The sequence below is a fragment of the Lasiosphaeria miniovina genome (genome assembly GCF_030549165.1).
Source record: "Lasiosphaeria miniovina strain SMH2392-1A chromosome Unknown B0T26scaffold_7, whole genome shotgun sequence".
Lineage (NCBI taxonomy): Eukaryota > Fungi > Ascomycota > Sordariomycetes > Sordariales > Lasiosphaeriaceae > Lasiosphaeria > Lasiosphaeria miniovina.
Window position 1 is genome coordinate 3,704,107 of NW_026848226.1, and position 20,010 is coordinate 3,724,116.

Genomic DNA, 20,010 nt, shown 5'->3' on the forward strand with positions numbered 1-20,010 from the left:
AAGAACGCTTCCTTATACTCGTGGAGAGAAGGCAAGTGAGGCGTTGTAATCAGCCCGAAAGAGGGCATTCCGAATGAAATGAGGACATTCCGAATCAAGAATGAAGGAAATAACAAAGAATGAAGGAAGCTCAAAGGCATGTCAACCAGGGCCTGTCCAATTCCATGAAAAGTGGGTCAGTTCCAGACGACAACTATCAATATCCTTTCGATTCCAGCAATGAGTGCTGAACCGGAGAGGGTCTTTTCTGGGGCTCGTCGTACGATATCGTGGGAAAGAATGCAGCTGGAAGAGACTAGTATCGAGATGCTTGAATGTTTGAAACATTGGATTAGGTCGGGCCCTACAACGGAGGCGGAATTTGTTGAAAATATTGACGAGGTCAATATCGTGGATGACTAAGCAGTATCTTGATGAGTCAGCAGTATTGAATCAATAATCTGTATTGATCGATAATCGATCGATAAGACCGATAAGTGATATGATTGATCCCTGTATAATTGAAAATATTTCGCCCACCCTGTTCAGAATCAGACAAGACCATGTATATCGCCTGAAGAGGCACACATCGCTCGGGGTCAATCGCATAGCAATCAACAGGTCTATCATTATATGTCCCATCTTGGACGTTTTGGAGTATGGCGAGCTCTGTGACGCAGTATTGCGAACAAGGCACGGACGTGTGAATGTAGAGGGACTCGGCTCTGGGCATGTGACGCATGGCAGCGGCTACGCGTTTGACAAACGTGCCGCTCTTGAGAATATCCATCTGGTCGTCGAATTTGCGCTTGTAATCGGCCCATTCCTTCCGGATCTCGACCTCGTCGCCGTCAAAGCGGGGGGGCAATCCGAGGCATGACAGCGCCAAGTCAGGCACGGGAAAGTGCCAGCAATACTGCCGAAACGCAACTGACGAGCTGGCCAGGATAGGACTGTGAAGGTCCATACAGATATAAATAGTCTCCACGCCCGCACTAATGGACGATTGCTGTGAGATCTCGAGTCTCTCAAGGCTTGATAAGCTTATGTTGACTTTGAGGACAGGTACCAGCATGTATGAATCCATGTCGTAGAATCCGCAGCAGACAAGGCGTAGGTTCTAGATCTCCCGATTAGGTACTTAGCGGCGACAGCGGTCCGTCTCTTGCAGGTATGAGAACACATCCCGAAGCAATTCGCTTAGCAATTTACGAATACAGCAAGTCGGCTCGGGTGTCTGTGGCAAGAGTCTGCCGGCCTGGTCGGGTGAGGTCGAATTGAGGGCAGCCATTTCGGTCTGCCTTCCGGATTGTCGTGATATTCTTCTCTGACAGATTGGTGAGATGCGAGGCGGGTCGCGCAGTCGATTAGAAGATTCTGATTGGTGTCGTATTCCTTCGTTGAGGTGGCCAGGAATGGGTGGTTGAGAGAAAGATTTGTAGGCAGTCTTGCGCACCAAGCTCGTTTGCGGGACTGTGAAGGAGGAAGAAAGGTGGGGAGTTGAGAGCCAAAATGGAGTGGGGATAGGTATTGCCTTTAGCGACTGAGGATTAATCCTAACAGAACCACTTTTCTGGAATGTAGGGGCAGAGAGCTGAACAGCCAACACAGGAGGGGCATGGCCTGAACAGCCGGCCCTGTTCCGGTTCAGGAATTATAAAATAAGTTACCCGGAAAGTCAGGAAGAGCCGAAGGGGAGCTTACGAGCCGTGAGGTGGCGTAGGTGGCGAATAGAGGCTTAATAAGTTCTGTCTTGTGAACAAGATGACAAAATAAGCTAATAAGGGAAGATAGGGAGATATGTCATATTTTGTCCGATCGAGGAAGCTCTGTTCAAGGAGGAACTTCCATACAGGCACTTGCGGCGATAAAGTAAAAAGTCAAACACGGCACTGCTCCGACAGAGCCATATCGGCAGACTCACGAACCTTAATCGGTTTTTTACTTTCAGTACCGGTAAAATGGGGAGAATATATTGGGTTAGTTCCAAGTGCAGCGACAGTAGATCCAACACGACCTTCCCAGAGTTGTCCTCCGGTTCCCACGGTGTCTTGACTAGGTATGTATGGTCTTAGACTTGGTGGCCTAAATTACAGCTAGCATTTTAACATGGCGCCGCAACAGTCGATGGTGAAGGGGTGAAATGATACTACATATAGCACAAAATAGCAAAAAGAACTGTAAGGCTCGCCTTACTGAGTAAAGGTATATGTAGTAGTAATAGCTAGGTAAGGTAGCTAAATACGAGAAGAAAAAGTCCAAAAGAGGCAAAGAGCAATGCTGGTCCTCTGATCAGAGGGATGACATGTCAAGGAAAAGAAAAAAGTCGTACTAAATGACATTACCTAGGTAAGAGTGTAGATGAGCCCCTGACTATGTCACAAAGTCCGTGTCTCGAGGGCGCTCAAGACCAGTTCTAGTTATCTCGGAGAGGGTTCTTGTCGATCAGCCCCTCACAATAACGATTAGCCAAGCTGAGGCCGCCTGAGCTATCAAAGACCCTCTCTGCGGCGCTGCCGGGATGGAGCAAAGGGTCGAGAATCCTGACTTTCTGGGCTAAGCCTCTCAGGATGTCCAAGTACTGGTCCTCCTCGTTGGTTGGGAGAGCTGTCCCGTCCAGCGTGAGCGAGGAGATCGGCCTGGTCAGGCTGTCTACGAGAAGCCTCACCTCCCTCAGCCCGAACTCTCCATGCCGGATGTAGAGGTTGCGGACGCTGGACCAGCACTGAGCCGCCAGGAATCTCTGGCTGATATCGAAATAGTCGATGACGGAGTTGTTGCCGACCTCGACAGTCTCCAGCGACGGCGCGTTCAGGTACTTTTCCATGAGGTAGAAGGCTTGGACTCTCTGGGTATCCCCGTTTTGTCCGTCGGCCGCGGCGTGGCCGCTTATGATGAAGCGCAGGGTTTTGCACTCTTTCAGACCGTTCTGGATTCCCTTGGCCTGTGACGAGGAAAGTCGCTTTAACTCGAGGATCCACTCACCCCATGAAAAGTCGACCGAAAGCTTGGTCACATGGACACCGGCCTCGTGCAGCACCCTCGGCAGGTCAATATAGATGGCTGTGAGAGGCATGCTACGATCTTCCCACTCGTGCTCGAAACGCCGGAGAGTGCCCACTTCCGGGTAGTCATCTTGCATCTCCGCGAAATCATTGAACATTTCCGCCTCTTCCTCGTAGTAGTCGGTGAAGAACTTAGTGGTGTACAGCTCGAGAGACCTGGCTCTGTCCATCCGAGCCATGGCTTGGGCAACGACGCGGGTAAACTCACCGGTCTGTAGCAGGTGCATCTGGTCGTGATACAGAGCCTTGTAGTTGTACCTGGCCCAGGTAGCGAGGAAGTCATCCTCGGTAGCAAAAGTCTCTGGGAGTTCGTGGTACGAAATGTGCGGGTCGGGCCGCGGGATGCCCCAGCAGTAATGCCGGAAGCAAAGTCGGGACTCGGCCAGGATGGGACTCATGAGGTCGACGCGGATGCGAACGGCTCTCACGCCGAGCCTCATGGCTTCGTGGCGCGATATTATGTCGATTTTCCGAAGGCTCGTCGTGCTGATATCAATGTCAATGACTGGGAAGAGCATGTCCGAGCTGAGGTTGTAGAACCGGCGGGATACCATGCGTATACGTTGGAGGTTCCGGTTGGGGTTTGGGTCAGATGGGGGGGTTGACTGCTGAAGGTTAGAGAAGATCATCCTGAGGATTTTGCTCGGAATAGAGGGGACGCCATGAGGACGCTTGGTTTTTGGCTGAGAGGTCGTCTCGGCGACATCCGTCATCTCGGTGTCAGCCACGATGGTAGTGGCAAATGAATACCAAAGCAAGATTATACGCTCAGTATCAAATGCTCCGGGATACGTGACTGCCGGAAAGCCAGAAGTGGTGAAGATTGAGGAAGAAGTAATACACTGAGTTCTATATATTCCCCCAATCTAGGATTGTTCTGAGCAATCAATGCCTCTGTTCGGGCGTCTCTTCTCGGGAATGTGCATCGCTGCTAAACAGAAAGGCTCAATGAAAGACAGAAGCGCGAACTTGGAGGGGCAACGCGACTGGACAGCCGCGCAGAGAGTTAAACAATCAATAAAGGAGAGGCCTGGCTAGACGGCTAGCTGGTTTAGGATTTTCACAAGTTGTAGAAGGAAGAGCTGCTCTATATCATGAATAATTAGAATGACAAAACAAGCTAGATAATGTTTGGGAAATGTGTTACAGGAAATCAAGGGCCCGTCAAGGGTAGATGGGAGTGGTTAAAATGTTTGTTTTCTCTGTGGAAAAGGGGCAGTAGAAGCCTAGATTACGAGCAAATGGCAGGTCCCGTTAGACCCTAGCAGCTCTATTTCACCAAGTTGGTAGTTTCTGAGACAATATGGCAAGATTAGAAGAGGGTAGATCCATGTTTAGCTCTAGATGTAATCAACCGTGATACAGGTGCTAGTTAAGTAGTGATCGACTGTTCTGTCGAGGAATTAGGAAATAACAACCTGGGGTTGAACAATCTCAAATGTCCCTTTTCATATCCCGACACACCCTTTTTTGCGCCATCTATTGTTACAAACACCCCATGCTGTTAACCGCCGTCTACTAAATCTGCGAAAGTGATGATAAATGATACATACGAGTGGTGCCTCCTAACATGTCCTTCCTGAAATCTGTTCTTGTCGTTGATTTTGCTTGTCGAAGTCCTAAGCCTCATCGTCATACTTTCTGAGCGGATTATTCTCAATTTCTCCCATGCAGAAGAGCTCGGTCGGGGATGTTGTCCGGTAATAACTGTAGAAGGCGTCCGTTGGTTTCTTTTCGTAGGCCCCAGGCCTGTAGAATTTCACCTTGCGACTGATGCCTCGCATGAGGTCCAAAAAGTCCGCCCAGCTGGTTGTTGAGATACGAGAGCCTTCTAAGTCTAGACAAATCGACTGAAGAGGCTTGGACATACTCGCCGTCATAAACCGCAGGTCCTGAATTGAGAACGGCTTGTTATTCAGGGTGAGGTCCTTGACGCTGAACCAAGAGTCGGCCGTCAGAAACTCGTTGCTGACGCGTTCACAGGGCCAAGGGCCGTTGGCGTAGAACGGCGGAATGCCGTGCGAGCGGTCATCGTACCAGACGCAGACCGTCTTCAGGCTCTTTGTGTTCAGGAATGCCGTGACAAGCATGGCCGATCGACTCGACTCGAGCCCTAACTCTGCGTCGTGTCTGGAGATGATGGCCTCGCCGTGGTATGTGAAGGCACGGATAGTTCCGTGGCTCCAGGGATGACCGCAACGGTTTATGAACATTGCGAAATCTACCACCTCATAGTGGTAGTACATGATGTGGCGATGTGTCGTGTAAAGGGCGAGCGACAGGGCACTGGGCATCTGAGCCATGGCAGACGCAAAGCGGGTAACGAAGTTGCCGCGCATGAGAACCATCATCTGGTCCTTGTACATGCGCTCGTAGGCGACCCATTCAGCACGGAGATTGGCCGGGGACCAGCGCCGAGCCTCTTTGCTAGTCAAGCATGAATTGTGGAAAGACTAAGGTTGAAAACTTGGCTGGCCGCGGCGCGATGCGGAAGAGGGAAACTAAAGTGTGTAGGAGTCAGAGAGTATGGGAATATATATTCTACTGAGCGACATCTGTCCAGAGAATTAGTGGCTCTGTTCGTTGATCGGTGATCGGTGATCGGTAATGGAGGTAGGTATGCTTGGGGAGAGAGGTAAGCCTGGGGATGGAGGTATGGTGGAACAGAAAAGAGAACGGGGGATGGACGTGCCTAGTGGCGGGGGCAACGCGCCTGGATATTTAGACAACACACGGGCCCGCCACAGGAACAGGGCAGCTGACCATCTACTACTTTCGCCTTATTCCCCCAGTTTCGGATGTCGACGGTGATGGTCCAGAGAAAAGATCCGCTCCATGTCTTGACACAGAAGTGTCAAACAGAAGAGGCAAGCGGCCTGGCCAAACCCATTGCAGAAACTGCAGAGGTCGTACGCTATAATCTGTATCTTGTTTTTTCGACTGATTGCTGCAAACCCCAAGTGATGCCACATTAGACGTGTTCCATATTCATGGGACTTTGGAAAGGTGGCGGCTTGTGACCATATCGGTACTGTTGCCCAAAATCTCAGGCAAAGGTCCAATTTGTCTGCAGGTGCAGCGGTAGCCCTAAAAACCAGGCCTTCTAAGAGCTAGGACAGGTAAAAATGGACATGAGCGGTGCCTGGGCACTCTTGAAAAAGGTTGAATCAGGACTTTACCCTAGTCGCATTTACTTCCTCTTCTTAATAGCCAGTACTTCCTACTAGCAAGGCCGGTAAAGGATGATTAAGCTAAACGGAGCCACCGAAGCCATCGTGAATAGTTACAAAATAAGGTGAAATCAAACGATTGACTTCTGCAGATATTCAAGGAATTCGGCAGCGTTAATAATAATGCAAACAAATTGCACAGATTATTTGCCTTGTTTGAAGAAAATGAGGCCATATTTGAAGCCAAAAAGGCATAATTAGCCTGATTTGAACTAGATTTGAAAAAGGCTAACCCGGCCCGGGCCATGTAAAATTCTGTATCCCGGGACGTCGGAAGTCAGCTATACACAACACCCGGCTTCAAAAGAGGCCATTTCGCAGCCAATTAGCAAGGCATAAAAGCTTGTGAATGGTATCGCTATGAAGCCTATGTCTTTGAAGCCCAATAAGCAGTTTGGCGTTGCTGAATAGCCTCTCGCGGTCAGCTAATATCGCCGGGATAGAAAGGATGTCAAAGGTCATGTACGCCGTGTATACCGAGATGACTAGAAGCCGAAGACGTTGCGATGGAATTGAAAAGGATTCCTTCCATACACGAGGAGCAGAGCCAAAAGGAACCCAAGAACCGGGCCCCGGAAGCGCTCAAAGCGACCAAAAAAGCGCCATGTGCGGTAATCTACGGCCTTCTCTTCCTCTTCTTGTAAATCTAGTATTCTAATACGTACCGCGATCCCCTCAAACAAACACACGGCTAGGTATTCATGTCAGCAGACAGGGTGTTCGAATCGACGGCCTTGAGGGCTTCGAGCTGGCTCGTGAGGGGCGCCGTGGCCTGACTGACGAAGAAAGCGGCGAGGTCGAAAGGAGGAGGGCTCGCGGCCCGGTTCGACGCAGGGGAGGCTGGGGAGCCGGGAGGACTACCGGAAAGGCTTGACATCGTGAGGATGACTTCGAAGTAGTATGTTGGCGTAAGAAAGCGAGGTTTGTAGTTGCGCAGGTATCTAGGCGAGGTTTGCGGTGGCCTTTTTGAGCTAATACCCTTATTTAGGAGAAAATTGGCCTGGAAAAATGCCCTACATTTATCAAATATAGATCAAAGCAATTCAAATATCTACGGCTTCATATTTGCTTTGTTTGAACGGTGTTTTGGCCGTATTTGATTTGCCTATATTTGGATTACGTTGATTTGCATTGAATTATTTGCATTATTATTAGCGCTGAGGAATTCTATCCTGATTGATTACTTATCAAGGATTACCTACGCTTCTCCAAACGTTGAGTGCGATTAAGATATGCCTTGAATACAAGCCGTAGCCAACATCGGGACGTGGCTGAGCGCAAGTATCTCCCCCTAAGGCCTTGTCCTGCTATAAGTGCTCCGCAAGCCATCTGATAGCCTCCCCACATCCCCAATTCTCCGTGACAGAGCACATGAAGAGCCTGATGGGCCGATCTGTGTGCCGGCCTAGGTGAAGCCGTTCGCGCAGGACATCCTCCGAGACTGTTCAGGACGTAAGGTTAGCAGCAGGAAGCAATGGATTGTGCACCTATACGACTGAAGAGAGTTGACATACAGGTTGGGGCGGTCGGCTTTGTTGCCCAGCACCACAAACGGCACCCCCTCGAGTTTCTCAGTGCACAAGAGATCTTCAAGCGCCTCCGAGGCCAGGGTAAGATGCCAATCAGAGGCCGAGGCATCGACCACGAAGATGACGGCCTTGACGTCGAAAATGACGCCTTGCCACAAGCGGCGGTCTTCGTCGTCGTTTCTGAGGTCAACAGTGGTGAAAGTCAAGTTGTTGGTAACGAACTCCTTGGCGTACGGGTGCCTGATAGGTACAAGGGTGCCTAGTCGATTATACTTGAACATCTAGAGCAGACTCGTCTTCCCGGCGTTGCTCATCCCAGCCAAGACGGGATTTTCTCGGTCTAGCTCGGGCCCGAAGAATCTATACGAGATAGTGCGGTGGAACTAATTGAATACCGACATATTACGATATGTAATTGGTAAATTGGACGGTGTTCACTGTAGATGTTGGTAGATCGTGACGGTGGTAGATCGTGATGCGGTTGATGTGGTAGTGATGAAAAGGAAGTTCTGTAACGGCCAACATGCACCCACATACAAACGCGGTGGAAAACTGACACGGTGTAAAGTTCGCAACTCTAAACAATATCCATGGCGGCCGAGATTTGGTCGAGCTTTTTGGTCTTTAGCACAAAGCATTTATTTTTTATTCGTCTGTTTAAGGGGTCACTTCCACAGTCAAATAGATCTATCGCCAAAGTGAATTGGGTTATACCCAGCACCACACACACACACACACACACACACACACACTAAAATGGATACAGTTAAGTTGGCAAAGTATTTCTTAAAAGCTAGAGAACTAAGTAAACGGACAAGAATTTAAATTCTCAAATACTCAACAGGTACATAGCAACACCAATGCCATGGCGTCCGGCAAACCCAAAAGAAAGTATCCCCTTAGTCTTCACACGGCACAGACACACGTAAGTTCCATCTCTCGATCCTTCTACGAAAATAAAAACCGACCTAAATTCGCAAAAACAGTAAAGCAAAACAAATCACTCATCGTCATCCGCATACGCCACATGCTGCGCGCACAACAACCAATCCGCGCCCGCCGTCTGGCGCCACGCACTGCTCACACTAGCCACAATCTCGCGCATGCCGCCATTCTTCTTGCTCGACTGCCGGAACAGACTGACTTTGTACACGAGCGCGACCGCCATAAGGTCGATCTCGACGACGAGCGGCTCGCCGTGGAAGCGGAAGCCGGCCCAGGGCTCACCGCCGGCTAGCACGTCCTCGACCGAGGGGTCGGTGTCCTTGCCCATGGGCTCGGTCGACCCTCCGGGCGCAAACAGCGGGTTGATCATGATGCAGTCCTCGGCCATGTACTCCTTGGCGGCCTCGGGCGAGTCGCACAGGGCGCGCCACAGCAGCGTCTCGACCTCGTGCGCGGCCGCGTGGTTGCGCTTGCTGATGGTGTTGAGCCGGTCGTGCTTCTTGTTGCTGTTCTCGCCGCCGCCCATCTTGTTGTTGGATGTGCCGGGGGCTGCGGGCTGCTGCTTGGGCCTGGGGGATTGGCTCTGGGGTGGCCGCGTCTGCAGTTGGTTTTGGGCGGGAGACACGGCGGTTCGGGAGTCGTTGGTGAGGCCGAGGACGGTGGGCATGACTGTCTCAGGGATTGTGGTTTCAACTATATATATATGTATAGGTAGGTATGTTGTGGTCGGGGCGGATGGTTATGTTAGGGACCCTGGCTGTGCTAGCCGCTTAGTCGCTAACAAGGCTTGATGGCGCGCTGGGATTGGACGGCTGCTGCTCCGTATAAGGAGGTATATATAAAATTAGCACAGGTACGAAACCACCAACGCAGAGAAAAAAGTTGCAGAATGGGGAATTTGGGCTAGGCACGAGTCGAGCAGAAAGGGGAAGCACTCCACCTATTTATTTCTCGCCATCCGGCCAAGAGGCCCTCGCGTAGGGGTTGAGCCCAAAAGCAGGAAACGCAGACGTGAAGAAGCGGCATGTCATGCTTGACGTCACATCCTGGCCCACGCCCGCCCCGGAAACCTGCGACGCAACACAGCCGCCCCTCCATTTGATGATCGCCCTGCGCCTTCCCCACACCCGCAAAAGTCGACAATGCTCCCGCCTCAAGCCTGTCGTTAGGGTCCCAAGGTACTTTATTCTTAGCTTTGTTCCAACCAATTTGTTATATACTGTACATCACTATGCACATACAAAGACGGATCGAGTCCCACACCACAGTCACCACACCACGGTTGACGACAGACGGGTCGAGGGTGTCTTTTGCAACCGGCCCTGGGTCTAGCACTGGGGATAAGCCCGGGTCAATTACAACTCGTTACATATGTTCCTGGGCCTAATGCAGGGCTAGTCCCCAGCCCGGCCGAGAGATGCCTCTCCGGGCCACGTCGCTGCATTAGGTCACCCATGTTTCCACTGCATCCGTTGAACTTGAAAGTAAACTGAGTTCTCCGCTCTCGGGTTACTTAGCCCCGGCAATGCTCATCTAAGTCGTGCGCCTAATCGTACATCGCTTGAGAGCGAAACTTATAGAGGTTGATGGCCCCAAATGGTCCCCATAGCCGCCCCCGGCATCCTGGCCGTCCTGGCCACCCGTAAATTGAGCCAATAACGCCAAATTCCTCCCCATGTCCTGCCATCCGAAGTCGTAGTAAAAGTCTCCACATCATTACAAAATACCGCATAGTTCTACGTCGGCGCACCCATTTGGCTTGCCCGTCTAAGATTTAACATCATCTTCTCCACCAGCGCCGCCGGATCGGCCGAAACCTCTTCAGGTGCCTGTGTCTCGGCTGGCATGGGAGAGAAATACGTCTGGCCGTGATACCCGCCTCCGTCGAAGCCAGCTGTCATATCAAAAGACGGGTGGTGATAAGGCGACGAGTACTGCGGCGTGCCAGACAATATCCCTGCCGTCGGTGACGCTGGATAGAATGATGTCGATTGGTCTACAAAATCGTGTGATGCAGCCCAGTAGCTTTGTTGTTGCGGCTGTTGCTGCTGGTGTTGTGGCTGCTGGTACGGTTGCAGGTGCGGCTGCAGCTGATGATGCAGTTGTGGCTGCTGCTGCTGGCTTTGAGGTGGCGGCGGGTATGTATGCTCAAACGTGATAGGAGCGGGTGAAGATGCTGCTATATGTGTATTTCTATGTGTCGGAGTGGGTGCGGCAGTCGCCTTGGATGGCGCCTGCACCGCCTGTGGTTTGCTCTCAGAAGCACCTGACTCATTCCAGGATCCCGTCTGAGGCGACGCCGCTAGTAGTGGAGGTCGGCTGAGTGGAGAAGGGGTTGGGTTGTTCGCCGCCGCAAGTGCCGGAACCTGTTTCACATATGACGGCAACGGGATCGGACTGTGGCTTTGCTTGTGGTAGGTTGGAGCTTTGGCTTGCGCGGAAGGCCGCGCGGGCGGCGGACTGGGTTTATTCGGGGTTGGCGACGACCACGTGTTGAAATCATTCTGGCTCATGTCCGACCAAGGCGACCCGTACTGCGGTCGTATGGCAGGATGCAACGGCGTTGATACCGGCTGCCGAACCTCAAGTGTTTCCGTATGGGTGGGCATAGAATGATGCACTTGGTTCTGATACGACTGTGATGCCACTGCTGCAGGTGAAACCCTCGAGTTATCATGGTAGAAAGAATTCCGGGGACTTTGAGACCCCGGATGAGAGAGCGCGCGGTTGTGGGGATTGCCGTGGCTGGGGGTTGATGGTTGACCACTGGGGGAGGGAGCAATCCGGGGCTGCAGAGGTTGAAGTAGCGAAGCCGGAATAGCCTTGAGCGGCGTTTTCTTTCCGGAGAGAGCATGCTGGGCCCGTATCAGGAACGCCCGTAGGTTACCCTCGTAACCATTGGTGAATCCACCCCAATGTCCATACGGCGTCCGGTATCTCGACGAGTCCCTGTGTCTGGTTTAGCAACTTTGGCAATTGATAGGAAAGGGGGGGTTTTTTTTTGGAAACCTACCGGTTGTGGTGGACCTGAAAGAAGCTGTACTTTTGGTACGTGCCAATCTGCGGCTGCACTCCTGCAATATCAGATTGCGGAAGGGCAAAACTCGGAGACTGCAACGCCGGCGGTGTCATTGACCCAGGATACGGCCGGGGAGCAGCCGCGTCCGTCGAAGAAGGCCAGACTCTTAATTGAGAATTTTGCCCTGATTTCATGTGAGCAGGGGGCCAGGTCAAGCCAGGAAGCTGCGGGAATCCATTACTACCTCCGACGGGCGCGAAACGGTGCGATGAATAGTATGATGATGAATCCTTCTGCCATTGATCCTTGCCGGGAGGTTGGTATTGCATGACTTGTAGAGGATGCTGCTGCTGCTGCTGCTGCTGTGGTGCAAGTAGCTGCTGCCGTTTCCACGGCAGCTGCTGCGGCTGTTGCTGTTGCTGTTGCTGTTGCTGTTGCTGTGATAGGGGCTGTAGCTGGGGCCGCGGCTGCTGAGCTATCTTCTGAAAGTGCGCTGGCAGCGGCACTGGCGAAGGTTGGAAGACGTGCTGGCGCTGTGGCTGTGGCTGCAGTTGGGGTTGTAGCGGTGGCTGCGATGGGAACTGCACAAACACTGGTTCCATTTTCTTCCTGGGCTTATAGACGTAGGGCTTCGGCCTCTGAACCGCCGTGCCGGGCAATGTCCTAGGGTCTGTCCCTGGTGCTGTCCCCGGCAGCAATGCCTTGACCGGATGTGCAGCCGGGTATGACCGCCTCGGCTGTGAAGGACCAACAACAGGCGGTGGCTTCGGGATCGAGTCCAAGAAATTGCTTTTGAGATTGTGTTGGGGCACGCTTGGATTGTCCGTGTACTGGGCCTTCGCCTCTGTTGATGTTTTCCCGAGATAGTGCCAGACCTGATTCTCCTTGGTGAAGTCAATCTTGACCTGGGCTAGGTTTTTGGGCGGATCACCAGTGTTGAACTCGAACCAAGTAAACCCGGTAACGAACTCGTCGTCTTTCCTGGGAAGCTCGTCCACTTGTCGTTTGCCGTTGATCTCCTGTTTCGCCTTCCTCGACGTTGGCATTGGGATGGCTTTTGCGGACGCCTTGGGCAGACGGAAGTCCGAAGGGTCAGGCAAGAGTAGCCACTTCCACTCGACCTCGACTCGATCCCTATTAATTGTTAGTGTGCCCCAACAATGTCTTTACGGTCAACATACCCATTGGGAACGATATCGAGGAGGAACGTTTCCTCGCCATGGCGGTTTTCCACCACCATGCCCGCAAATATCTCCCCCCTGAAGTATTGCATTTGACAAATGTCGTTCTTCTTGAGTGCAACTGCAGCCTCGCGGATTTGCGGGTTTTCCTCCAGAGAATCGCCATCGTTCTTTCTGTCTCGCTTCGTCCTGTGGAACCGGCAACTGAACTCAAATGCTTGCTCCTTGTATTCGGTCCCATCTTCCCCAATGATAGGCACCTCGCCGTCCTCCACAAACACTCCAGCTGCCGCGGCACAAGTCGCGTGGTAGGACCTTGGGCACTTCTTTTGAGAGCATTGGAAGCAGGCTCCTTTCTTGGACCGGCAGTACAAGCACTTCAGCTCCAGGCGGGCCTTGTCAATGCCTGCCACGTTTACTATTATCTCCTTGTTGTCCACCGTCTCAATGTAGGTTTCTGGAAGATAGAGTGCGCACATGCGGTGAGCCTTGCGGCCGTCGTCTGTGGGCATGATCTCCGTCCCGGCGATGTCGTTAGGGCAGAGACAGCAAGGTGTTTCAACCGGAGCTTTGAGGCGTAAGCGAATCTTCTTCGTCTTGCCCTTCGGCTCCTGCTCGCCTGCCAGCCGTTTGCGCTTTCGCCCAGGACCTTTGACTCGGATTGCATGACTTGAAGGAGGGCTTGGAAGGCCTGTTTCTTGATCTTCGTCCTCCTCTTCCTCCTCATCCTCAGTTTCTTCATACTCTGTCGACTCTCCACGAAGTTTGCGCTCGATCTCGTAGACATCCACCCATACACTGTCCTGAGCCTGGGCACACTGACACTTCCTTGCAATTTTGCCCATCGAAAGCCAGCTGTCCAGAGCAAAGTTGACGGCTTCGGCACAATTGTACCCCAGGTTGTACCCGGAGTGGTAACCATACGGGTATGTTACCACAAACTCGCCAGGATAGGAAACACACTTATTGACGGTGATGTTGAAGTGCTGCTTGAGGTGAGCTGGAGAGATCAAAAACGCCTTGTGTCGGAGGAATTGGTCGCAGGCTTTTGCGTCGGTGGGCCAGATGTTCTTCATGGCGGCTTCGAATCGACGGGCATCAGCTTGCGATATGCTGTACCACTGCTTTGGCGCACCAAAATGGAGATAGTTGATGCTGTAGAGATCAACATCCTCTAGATGCCACGCGAAGGTCGCTTTCCACATTCCGAGATACAGGTATGCGGTGTTGACGCCAGGCACTTTGGTGCCGAGGACGTCAAGGAGATTGGGCAGCTTGTTCAGGTTCCATATTTTGGTCGACTCGTCGAACAAGGTCCCCGGAAGATCAGCGCCGTATAGCGGAGAAGCATACGTAAGTGTCTTCCAGTAGATCCTCTCCAGCTCCTCGCAACGCTCCGGCGTGTAATCCGAAACGTCCATGCGGTAGTCCCAGTTCTCGAACGCCGACTCGTCTATCCTCGCAGAGCCTTCGCGACGGCTGTATTTTCGACGGGCCGAGGTGGATTGTGTCTTTGGCTTCGACTGCCGCCCAAAGCCCATTCTGCGCACCACTGGTTCGTCGTCCTCGTCGTCCTCGCAATCTTCCTTCACACCCGGGTCCTGCTCCACGGATTCCACCACCTCCTGCTTTTCGGGAGCAGGCGAGACTGGGGTCATTGGGCGCTCCTCAGGATCGACCAACTCTTCCTTTGCTGCCCTAGCCGACCCGCGAGTCTGTCTGCCCTTCCGCTTCTTAGGCGTGGGGCCTTGTTTCGTACTCGATGCCGCTGGCGCACGGGAGCGGGTGACGGGTTTGTGTTTCTCCGCATTCGCACGGCGCTCACCTCGCCGTGCCGGCGGTTGATGTTCGCTTTGGTCGCATAGTTGCCTCCACTGAGGAAGATTGTAGGATCGCTGGTGGAGGAAGTTGACTTGTCGATATGTTCCGTTTGATCCCATAATGTCCTGTTTGATAGGCTCCCGAACGCGGACTTGCTTGACCAAATCGTGAAGCTCGGGAAGCGAGTCCTTCCATTCTTGCGGAGGGATGATCTTGACTATTCCCGACTTCATGCCGTAGTGGTCTACTTTTTCCATCTATATCCTAGTGTCAGCAGACTGCGGCGTGGACTTGTGCGGTAGGGGGGATGACGTACGAAGCGCTTAAAGTCCTCGAATTGCTTCATGGTAGGCCTGAAGACGGGCACGGTGCCCGAGAAGTGGTCGGGAAGGATCTCGCCAATGTCTTCCTCGGCCGGGACCGTGGGCTTAGGCTCGGCCTGGGCCTCGGGCTCGGGCTCGGGCTCGGGAGCGGATGCGGCCTCGGGCGCAGGCTCAAAGTCGAACTTGTGTGTGCCATTTAGTTTGTCGGCGACTTCGTCAATGTCGCTGAGCTCCGAGTCGCTACCATCGAGGTTCATTGCATTGTTGCTGTCGGGCGGCGAGTGCAAAGCGACGGGCTTGGAGCTAATTGTGGCGGCGCTAGGCGGTTCGACATTCAGGACGATTGTCGACTCGGGCGCCGCAGCGCCAATCGCTTCGGTGGACATGGTCCTGGGTGCTACATGCGTCCGAATTTTTCGCAGCGACAACGACGTAAAACTACAAGAGCCAAATGTAAAGATCGGAGCCTCCGGTATCACAGATCGGCAACGTGGTGCGTCCAGGCCGTTTCGCAACTGCCGGGTCGGACGGTAACAGATTCTCAGCGACGGGCAGATTTGGAGCCCTGACCTGAGGTGTCGTCGTTTCGGAGAGCAGGCGGGGGGGGGGGGGGGGGGTTGGGGGAAGACGGGAATTTGGTGTGTGCTTCCTGATGGGCCGATTTTAGCAGGAATCTGGGCTGATCAATTAAAAGCGGGTGACTGCCCCGAAGGGGAACTACACTGGGGAGCGCTAGAGGCTTCCTGGCTAGGTTCAGTTACAGTGGGCAAGGTACTGTACCGCTGCGGGAGCGGAATCGCCTGCGCACCTCAGTTTTCCGTCCAAAGCTGGAAGTCGCGATGCACTCAACGCTTTAAATTGATCTTGTCGCAAAACGAACCCCTTGGAGTTTGCAGACGGCTGTGCAACTTCACTGCGGCCTAGCTTTTCAGATTGGCGTCTGGTTGTACCTCGCCGCAAAGGGATCAAACGGGGCCGCTAACTCGCATCCAGGTCGACGGAAAGTGTAAGGTTCGCGCTAGCACACGTGAATCCCGATAGCTTACGCTAACCATATCGGGCAGTAAGCCACAGGTGCGAGCAAACGCATTCTCGATCGAATCTGTTCACACAGGTAAGAAATCTGAACCGGAGGTCGGCTGATTCGCGGTTAATCCTTTTTCCAATAAGCTCGGACTTTCACGAACGTCATTTTTGCTGGTTCCGATCTCTGGTTCATGCAGCACGATCTTCTCCAGATCTGGGTGCCCGCCCTGTGGCTTCCTCATGGAAGCTACGAAGTGCAGCCGCATCTCAATGCACCGCCTCGTCATCTGTCATCCAACACGTTCCAATCGGATTCATTCAAGCTTTGTAAAATAATTCTTGTTCTTTTTTACTTCATTACTTCAATCAGCTTAAGCAATCCTATCATCTTGAACGGTTTTGTACGACGAGAGGCGGAGTCGGGATTCGAGATGCAAAGCGCACACAATCTGTGAAACCGACGAGCGAGCCAAGCTATAGCTGTTGGCAGACAATGCAGGAACAGCTGTTGTCGATCTTTCTTTGTACTTGTACAGCCTAGAAATACTGCCTATAGGTCCCTTGACTTGGTGCAGCTCCCTTAGCTCCTCCCTTAATCCCTGTACTGTACCCATTCCAGACCGCCGGGTGCCGATGGGGTGTGTCAACACCCCAAGCCCTGAATGGTTGTTGGCGGGTACTTAGGAAGACATGGATTAACCCCCCCGGTTGAGGTATCCCGAAGACGGAGATAGGCCTCTAAGATTCTCCATCAGGGACTCCAAGACCTTCTGCCCCCCAAGACAAAGATCCTCAGGGCGAATCCCAAGGCAATGGGTCTTTTAACTTAGAAAGTCCTAGCCCAACAGACATTCAGGGATCGGGTTGGATTGTAGGAATTGTGGGCTTCGAGCATACCTATATATTCCATCCATTCCACGGTCAGTTCCCCTTCAAAACACACGGCAGTGCCAGCCATATATCATCTTATTTGCATTCGTGACTATCATCAAAATATCTCCCTCTTGTTCGCAGCATGGCAACAAGAACACTCTCGTCTCGTGCTCCGCTCGAACGGCCACAAGCGGCCAAAGAAAAAGGGCGAACATACACCAAAAGAAATGTTTACAATTGGATATTTAAATCCCCAACCAGCCAAACCGATCTCCCAATTACCTAGGCATCCCATGCGACCCCTCCTGTATAGATAGGTTATTACTTAATATCACCGCGCGCCAACAGAAGCTACCGCGCCCAGGCCTACAAACTCGAAGGCTATAAGAATTAAATCCACTGCCAGCATTGCGATGCCTACAAGAATCACGTTGTCAGCATCGGCCGCGAAGAAACGAGAACCAAAAATGTCGCAAGCGAGCTTGCTGGGGGGGGAGGGGGGCGGGGGCGGAATATTTACCTGCATAAACAACCAGCTTAGTCACCACCTCGACGTCATACCTGACTCTCGGCTTCACCAGCATCGAGAACATCTCCTTCTCGCCAATCTTGTCTTGCTGCTCTAGCGGGGATAGATCTGGCTCGGCTTCGACGCTGTCCTCCCTGGCACTTCTCGCTGCGGCGACAGCTGGGTGATCCACCATGATCGTGCCCTTGCCCATCTTCTGCTCGTACTCGGCAACGCCGTGACTGCGGCCGCTGCTCTGCACGCCCGACGCCTGGGAGCACTTGCCGGCCTGGTCCTGGGCCTCGATGGCCTCGACGACGTTCCTGTCCTGGGCGGCGGCGTCCTCGCGCAGCCCCGCCAGGCTGCGCTGGTGGCGCACCCTGCTCCCGCCGTCGCTGCCGAGGCTCTCGCGGCGGCGGCGCTCCCGGTAGGCCAGCGTCTCGTACGCGTCGGCGGCGCTCTGGGGGCCGATGCTCACGGCCCTACCGCGGCCCGGCCCGCGGATGCTGCGCACCAGCTTGGGGATGTCACTGACGTTGGGCAGCACGTTGTCGTCGCCCATGTGCAGCGGCACGTCCTTGTATTCGGAGGCGGGCACGAAGAAGCGGCGGGGCAGCGCCAGGCCCTGCGTCTCGATGACACGGAAGAGGTGCGGCAGGAGGCGCAGCAGCGCCGGCTTCATGGCCTCGCGCCAGGCGAAGATGAGGAAGACGCCGAAGAAGACGCGCGCTATGCCGAACTTCCACCCGAGGGCCGACAGGTCGAAGGTGGCGTCGGGGCCGTTGTAGACGGCGTCCCACTTGGTGCGCGAGAGGTGCCAGAAGCCGAACTCGAGCCCGATCACGACGCCGGCGAAGGCGACGCTGTCGTCGAAGCAGGGGCAGTCGTCCGCCGGCTCGGGGTGGATGCGTACCAGGATGCAGACGACGAGCGCCACTGTCAGCGGGGCAAGATAGCTGCTCGATTTGATCCAGGTGTCCATGGCCGGCACGTAGTAGAACTCGATGACTGATATGACGGCGCCCATCAGTGACCCCACAGTGACATCCAAGAACCCGTGCATGCCACAATATAAACGGCCAAAGACGATGGATATGGCGTAAAAAATAGAGAGGGCCTCGAGAGCCAGAGTCGTTGTTAGCGAGAAGATGTTGGCCTCGCTGCGTAGGACCAAGAGGGCGTAGACGGCGACCGAGACAGCGTTGGTAGAGTGCGTCGACGGGAATCCGTACTCCAGCGCGACATGGCTTGACATGGTGATGCGTTGTAGGGGCGGCGAGAGCGGTCTTGGGAGGGAGAAGAAGTCCTTGACAAAGCCAGTGAAGAAGACGCCGAACGCGAGAATGTGAATAAGCCTGCGGACAAGCATTGTCAGCCCTGTATCTTTGCTCATGCCGGACCCGGCATAACAGCACAGAAAGAAGGGGAAGTTGAGCCGAATTCCGTACCCTTTACCAAAGTCCATGAAGCCACACCATATGATGATGGGCAGCCCGACCATAAAGAACGTGTGTGTCCCAAGATTGGCCGTCACGGCAAAATAGGTGTCGAGAGCCGGGGTGCGCATCTTGGACTGTATGGCGGCGAGGTAGGGGGTTTCCCACCGCACCAGCGGGAGCACGCTCTCTCGTAGAGCATATCGCCATTTTGGGAGGGCTCGCCTGTCTGTTCATCGCCGTTAGCGACGTCATTTCAGCGAGAAAGCCAAGTGATGTCCGCATCCCATCTTCCGCAATATTCTGCTGGAGGTCACAGTCACTGAGCGCAGCAGGAGGGAGAGGCGGGGAGCAAATGCGCGAGTCTCGGGCCAACACGGCGGCAGCGTTTGCGACCGATAGCATTGTGGCTTTCCTAACTCTGTCCACAATTGAGGGGCATGCCAACCCGTCCAGAGAGTATCCCACCATGTAGGAGGCAATGAGCGGCAGCAATGGGCAGATAAACGTACAGTGGTGTTGGCTCCTCAACCCCGCGTCCACGACGCCATTCTGGGCCTCCTTTCCTGCGACGGTCGGCGGTGGCGGCGGCGGCGGGGCAAGTTCGGGGGACTCTGAGCCGTGGCTAGAGCTATGAGTAGGGAGATTCATGGAGGCGCTGCAGGTGCAAGTCCGAGGAGATCAGGTCGGACGTGTCGCCGGAAAGCAAAATCTAGGTCTAGGATCGGTACGGAGATATGGATGTCGTGCTTGCAGAACGAGAACACGCGGTCGTGGTCGGCATTGACGGGCGATGCGAGCAAAATTGGTCTACGAACAGGAGAAGAGGTATGCATCAGGGCATTCTAGCTCTCCAGACAGAATACCATATAAGTTTAGTATTTCTTGTCGGTTGGCAGATACGTATTGAGCCCTAAGGAACGAAGGTAATAGAGAAAGCTACCGGAGGTCCATTCTCGAATCTGACTGCAGGACTGCAAGGGCTAAGGAGGGGGGTCGGTCTCAAGGTTCCTACATATGCACTAGGTTGAGAGGGCCCAATCGATGGGGTCCGCGGATACCATGCCGCTTGAAC

At 53.5% G+C, this 20,010-nt stretch overlaps 6 protein-coding genes across 6 annotated transcripts; all 6 read right to left on the bottom strand.

The window, feature by feature from the left end:
• Positions 1 to 2,395: 2,395 nt before the first annotated feature.
• Positions 2,396 to 3,757, bottom strand: B0T26DRAFT_680580 (uncharacterized protein; the record flags this gene model as incomplete). Its single annotated transcript, XM_060440505.1, has 1 exon — positions 2,396 to 3,757. The coding sequence occupies one exon, from the start codon at positions 3,755 to 3,757 to the stop codon at positions 2,396 to 2,398; it is 1,362 nt and encodes a 453-aa protein (XP_060292084.1).
• Positions 3,758 to 4,663: 906 nt separating this feature from the next.
• Positions 4,664 to 5,410, bottom strand: B0T26DRAFT_680581 (uncharacterized protein; the record flags this gene model as incomplete). The annotated part of the gene is made up of 1 exon (XM_060440506.1): positions 4,664 to 5,410. The coding sequence occupies one exon, from the start codon at positions 5,408 to 5,410 to the stop codon at positions 4,664 to 4,666; it is 747 nt and encodes a 248-aa protein (XP_060292085.1).
• A 2,171-nt stretch (positions 5,411 to 7,581) lies between these two features.
• On the bottom strand, positions 7,582 to 8,084 carry B0T26DRAFT_656649 (ADP-ribosylation factor family-domain-containing protein; the record flags this gene model as incomplete). Its single annotated transcript, XM_060438727.1, has 2 exons — positions 7,582 to 7,707; positions 7,785 to 8,084. 2 exons carry the CDS (start codon positions 8,082 to 8,084, stop codon positions 7,582 to 7,584), a joined length of 426 nt encoding a protein of 141 aa, XP_060292086.1.
• A 492-nt stretch (positions 8,085 to 8,576) lies between these two features.
• Positions 8,577 to 9,415, bottom strand: B0T26DRAFT_790561 (uncharacterized protein; the record flags this gene model as incomplete). The annotated part of the gene is made up of 2 exons (XM_060446850.1): positions 8,577 to 9,304; positions 9,374 to 9,415. 2 exons carry the CDS (start codon positions 9,413 to 9,415, stop codon positions 8,804 to 8,806), a joined length of 543 nt encoding a protein of 180 aa, XP_060292087.1. The 3' UTR covers positions 8,577 to 8,803.
• Positions 9,416 to 10,282: 867 nt separating this feature from the next.
• Positions 10,283 to 15,691, bottom strand: B0T26DRAFT_481932 (uncharacterized protein). The gene is made up of 4 exons (XM_060435278.1): positions 15,086 to 15,691; positions 12,949 to 15,026; positions 11,762 to 12,901; positions 10,283 to 11,697 (listed from the first exon to the last, which is right to left on the bottom strand). The coding sequence occupies exons 1-4, from the start codon at positions 15,476 to 15,478 to the stop codon at positions 10,485 to 10,487; spliced, it is 4,824 nt and encodes a 1,607-aa protein (XP_060292088.1). The 5' UTR covers positions 15,479 to 15,691; the 3' UTR covers positions 10,283 to 10,484.
• Positions 15,692 to 17,027: 1,336 nt separating this feature from the next.
• B0T26DRAFT_482033 (PAP2 superfamily-domain-containing protein) lies at positions 17,028 to 19,717 on the bottom strand. Its single transcript, XM_060435279.1, has 4 exons — positions 19,221 to 19,717; positions 18,948 to 19,162; positions 17,512 to 18,854; positions 17,028 to 17,408 (listed from the first exon to the last, which is right to left on the bottom strand). The coding sequence occupies exons 1-4, from the start codon at positions 19,584 to 19,586 to the stop codon at positions 17,323 to 17,325; spliced, it is 2,010 nt and encodes a 669-aa protein (XP_060292089.1). The 5' UTR covers positions 19,587 to 19,717; the 3' UTR covers positions 17,028 to 17,322.
• Between the last annotated feature and the right edge of the window lie 293 nt (positions 19,718 to 20,010).